The sequence below is a fragment of the Dermacentor silvarum genome, chromosome 1, assembly GCF_013339745.2.
Source record: "Dermacentor silvarum isolate Dsil-2018 chromosome 1, BIME_Dsil_1.4, whole genome shotgun sequence".
NCBI lineage: Eukaryota > Metazoa > Arthropoda > Arachnida > Ixodida > Ixodidae > Dermacentor > Dermacentor silvarum.
Window position 1 is genome coordinate 228,102,303 of NC_051154.1, and position 5,373 is coordinate 228,107,675.

A 5,373-nucleotide genomic window follows, 5' to 3' on the forward strand; every position below is an offset into this window, starting at 1 on the left:
GCCCGAGCAAGAAGATGGACAACCTGGAGCTGATCCCCAACGCCATCGAAAAAGAGCCGGCGGCAGCGCACGAGCAAGTCGCGGTCACGGCGCCCACCACGAGTACGCACGGTATGCGTGTAATACACGCCTCGACACCAGGTGGCACAGTGGTGGCTCAGTTGCTATGACGTTGTGCTATACTGAGCACGAGGTCGCGGGTTCAACTCCCGGCCACGGCGGCAGCACTCCGATGGGGGCTAAATGCGAAAAACCGCTCGTGCATAGGTGTTGGGCGCACGTTATAGAACCCTGCAGATGGTCAAAATCGATTCATCCACTATACGGCGACGCTCATAACCAACTGGCAATTCCTAGTTTTCTAACCGCTTTGTTTTGGGACGCAAAGCACAGAATAGGACAGAGGCAGAAGCGTGAACTAACAACTGTTCTATTTCGGACGCGGTACAGCGTTACATTGATGTGGATAGGTGTAGATAACAGAAATTCCCCGTTTTTTTTTTTTGTTGTTGTTGTTTTATTTCGCACTGAAACTTCTGTATGACGGCCCGACTGTCAAAGTTTTTGTTTGTTCGTTTGTTTGTACTTGCACCGTATTGGGGGGTGCACATTTTTTATTCTCGTAATTAATGTAGTTAGGTTTTTAGTTCTTGTAGTTACGTCAATGCGTATATTCATGCAATTACTCAAGAAAGCAACCCAGAATACTGCTGGAACACTGGCTGTTTTATACTTGGAGAGAGTATAATAATGATGCTAACCTGCAGAGAAGTAGCGTTTCGTTCAGAGGTATATGGAGTCTCCTGCACAGCTACAAGTTGTGTCATGTTCAAATGAGCGAGTTAATTAATTTTTTTTGCCTCAGTCAATTAATTTCAAAGCTGCAGGCGGAGTTGAGAGTGTAGTCATTCATTTATTTCATGAAGCTTTTTAATAAACATGTATATGTAAAACTATATAGTTCTGACATTACTTTTCCAAAATGCACTAACATCTTACTTTTACTATTACTATTCTCAAGAATTACTAGCTCAGGAATTGCTGTCCGTCACGAGAGTGCACTGAAAATTTTGCACCAATTCCACCTGTTTCTCTAACTGTTCGAATTTGTATTTGGTGCTCTTAAGGTCTATACGAACAAGTCCTATAGTCCCGTATGAAGTCCAGCAGAGAAGGGACAGCAGATAGACTAACGTTAAAAGCCAATAAGGTTCGAGAGGGCATGACGCTGTGAGTGCGGACAGTTCGTATCAGCGACAAAAGTCGCCTCGAACGTGCTCACCCCAGCTCGCAGGACGGCTACGGTGGTTCGACGAAAGGCCGCCTCCGAAAAGCGCAGCTCTCGGAAAGCGCCCGGTATCGTTCGCAAGGCAACCAGAGGTTCGAGCCGGCGGCTGAAGAGCAAGACGCACAAGCGCGGCTCGCTGTTTTCAACGAGTTTGCCGTCGAGCAACACAGACACGGAGAGGCGGCCGGAGCGACTCTCTTCAACAACCACGGCCCGACGCCCGAGTGAGTACCGCCTATACATATAGGACAACAATTTTGCACGTGCAATATGGATGGAGCGCTCTTCAGCTTTAGATAAAATGGAGCTTGTGCGGCTCGATTCAGCTCGATTTTATTGGAGGTCTATGGTATACAAGAGCGTTTCGGTGTCACAGTGTGGAGGCGTGTATGCGCAGCGATGTCACAAGGACGACGAAGGCGATCTATGAAGCGCGGAGTAAACCCCGGGGGCTTGCTTTTTCCACACCCTGAAGACTGACTTACTTGCTCAAATATTGATTACACCATGCATGGTCCACCCTTGAGAATATCGAGACACACACAGGCAAAATGGGCGACGCAGACGCAGCGTCATTGTTTCTTCAACTGCGGCACCTTGTGACTAAAACGAGGACAGCGCGGATGTCTAGAGGCGTAATTTTTTTTTTTTTTTTTACGGCACAGTTTTCATGTGCGTGCCGTTCATGTCGAAATAAGGATGTGTTCCAGTTCCCGCTACCCTGTCGTCATCGCCTGACAGTCGCTATATTGAGTTCTTCGATCCAGAACTCGCCTTGCGCCACAGCGACTATGGCGTGGAATCCGCCGGCGGGAGCCAAATTCAACCTCCGGTTGACGCGCGCGCGACGCTCTACCGATTTTCAAAACCATTTCGAACCCATTTCGTGAAAAACCCGGTATATGCGTTGTCGTGGTACCCATAAGACTTGTAAAGTACATTGAGCTGCACTATTTCTGGAAATCAGAAGCAACGTGCACAGCTGCAGGATATATGCCGCCGAGTGACAGAATATAAGGCCAGTCCTGTGCGTCTTCAGCGTTCGTTGCGCCTTAAGCTGCGGTGTAGCGATGTTCGTTGTGCTATTTTGCTCATTATAAAGTCTCGCGAAAAGTTTCTCATGAAAAACTCCCTCCCCTCTTTTTTTCTGAAGCAGTTTATTGGCTAAAATTCTCGAAACTGCAAGGGGGTTGAAGCCGCACCGAGACACGTAGCAAAAGCAAGTCGTAGAAGCGCACCGGTTGAAAACACGGCCTTTGACGTTCAATATGATCCTAAGCGCACGACAACGGCTCAGGTATCGCTTTCCCACGTATACGGTAGAAGAGCATTTGACAGAACTCCTCAACCCAGGTGCTCTTGCGGCTTTCCGTCCGGTCCACCTCATACACTTTGATATTACTAACCTTACTCTTGCATGACACCACTGCACCTGTGGGTTGAATCTTTCATCGATTTTTTTTTTTTTTCGTAATGATGTGGGGCAACGTAATGCGTCATACGGTCATTGTATAAAATGCGCTTGCCCTGTGCGGGGCGTGACAGTGCATTCTCTGAAACCACTCCCAGGTCCGAACGCTGCTGATGACGTGACAGGTAACGTGACACGCAGGGGCATTCTGCGGGCGGCATCAAGAAACGAGCCCACTGAAACCATCATGCAGTCTGAGTGAGTTTCAATGTTGCGGTTCGCATTCTTTCTTTTTCTTTACTGCGAGCAATAGTTATGAGCTAGGAAATGGGCCGATCGTGTTCATTCGTTGGTCCGTTCGTTGTCATACCTTGCTTCAAGCATGACGCGGCGTAATTCGTATAATAAACGTACCGAGAGTACGACTTAGAGCGAGTCAACAATCAAGCAATTTTACGCCTATATGTGGCTTAGTGTTCGTCCAGGAGTTTACAAAAGTCCTTCAGGTGGCACCACTAGTTTCAGGTTCAGGTTCCTCCAAAAAGATTTCCAGGATTATTTGGGGGTTCTTCTCAAGATCAGTCTGTAAACGTATTTCGAAGTCGGAGGCTCGTAACTGTTGTTCGCAGTAACTGAATTAAGGAAATCGGTCACTTCCAGTCCTTTCTGTCTTCTTAAATGTCGATAACTCGCTTCGGCATACGATGTGCCAAAACTTGAGCGAGAAGCTTGGAAAACAAAAGAACGATGTAGTGTAGGTATAGGCTACGTTCTTCATGAATAGCGGGAGGAACCACTATGCTAAGAAGCGTTACACGCAGACACCAAAAAAAAAAAAAAAGCACGAAAATGTCGCAAAAGCCTCACTCGCCAGTTTTGCCTGTACTCTGATCTGTGTCGCTTTCTTTCGCAAAATACTTTCATTTGAATACCATAAATGTACGCTCGTCTTTTTATCTTGACAAGGCGCGACCCCTACACGGAGGCGGGCCATTTCGGTTCAATTTTTATGCCGTGCGTAATCACCATGATCCCTTTGTACCAAAGAGAGCTGAAGGCTATTGCTTTCATAATGCATACATTGGTTCATGCATGCACGGCATGTAGCTGGTGCCCGTTTAGTAATCCTCACCAATGCCTCTGTCGTTGCTGCTCAAGCTCAGTCCGGCAGCACACTCGTGGCCAGATATGCAGCCACCCTCTGTGTCATTCATTGCGCTAGATATGCCTCCGATTCTAAAGCTTTTCACAACAGTGGCGCCGGCAAAAAAAAAAAAATGGCTAAATGGTCCATCCTATTGCACGCTCCTCTCCTAGATACAGGAAGTCAATTTAGACTCCCTGATGATCGACACGGCAATTTAGGCACGTGCGATAATTTGCCCATCCCTTCATGTGTCATTGAGGTCATCTCTAAATAAAGACGTTTTCACCACCACAACAATGTCCGAATACACCGCTCGGAGTAGTGAGAATCGGGGCGTGCGGTCTTTCTGGGATTAAAAAATTTTATGAATTTTGGGCTGCGAATTTGGGGGCACGTGCGATTCTTATTAAACGAGTGCGGCACTTGAAGTGTATGCGGTATGTCAAAATCAACTTTATTATCGAGAAAGTTGTTCTAAAAAATTTACTTCCTCGCCTTGTCACTGCTTGCCATGGTAAAAAAAAATAATAATCAAAAGGAGGGAGGAGGAGTTGCCGAAATCTTCAAGCACGTTAAACAAGTCCAGGCATCAGAAATTAATCCGATGTCACCCAATACGGCGTCCTTCGTAGCCCAGGTAGGGCTTTTGGGCGTAAGGGTAATTAATTTAATCAGCAAAGCATTCAGACTAGTGGTATGAAAACACAGCTTCTGACATAACTGTGCGCACAGTTTAAAGCAGGAAGGACTCAAACTATGCAGATTGTAGAACTACCGTAATTAGGTATGCATCTGAGCACAACCTTCCTAATTGTATGTGTCCAATTTCGTTCTACCACTAGCGACGAGAACGTGATAGCCGCGGCAGCCGACGATTACAGTCCGGCCCCCACAGAACGTACATCGCATGTGTTGTCCACGAGCCCGGTCGACGATGACGTCGAGGAGATTGTCTAGCACGGGAGTGCTAGATGAGCTGCTTGCGTCGGCGCAGGTGTGCGGGCAGGCGTTCTTGCCTTCAGCGGTGAATAAAGGATGGCTTATAAGAAGGGAAAAAAAAAAGCGTCGTTTCAAGTTTCTTTCGTGGACTTTTCAGGTATTGTGGAAGGCTGCAGTTGCCCGAGTAGCGTTTTGCTGCGCATAATCGAATGATAAGAGAGATGTGAACAGAGTGCACAGCCAATGAAACATTGTCTACATGTTCAGAAGCGCTCTTGGGCCGTCTGCCGTATAGCCCACTTGTTTAGCATTCGCTGCCAGGCGGAAAGCCGCTGCTATTCGCGCAGCCTGTTCTGCATTACTTATGTCAACATTTGTAGGTGGCCTAATTGTTATAACGCATTGGGCCAAACTCTGTGGAAAGAACATTTCCGTACGTATATACGCGTGGCTCCTATAAAGCTAGTACTTGCCAATTGCTCGAAAAGCTTGCCATTATCAGTGGCTCCACCTTAATCCAGGCGAACTTTAGCGAATATGCGAAACAAGGAATGCTTTATCGTGATGCCTGGCCCATCGCCCATCGCA

The 5,373-nt window shown here is 47.1% G+C and overlaps 1 protein-coding gene across 1 annotated transcript; it reads left to right on the forward strand.

The window, feature by feature from the left end:
* Positions 1-4,874, forward strand: LOC125942087 (uncharacterized). The gene is made up of 4 exons (XM_049660053.1): positions 1-111; positions 1,288-1,512; positions 2,858-2,957; positions 4,689-4,874. The coding sequence occupies exons 1-4, from the start codon at positions 15-17 to the stop codon at positions 4,801-4,803; spliced, it is 537 nt and encodes a 178-aa protein (XP_049516010.1). The 5' UTR covers positions 1-14; the 3' UTR covers positions 4,804-4,874.
* Positions 4,875-5,373: the final 499 nt, after the last annotated feature.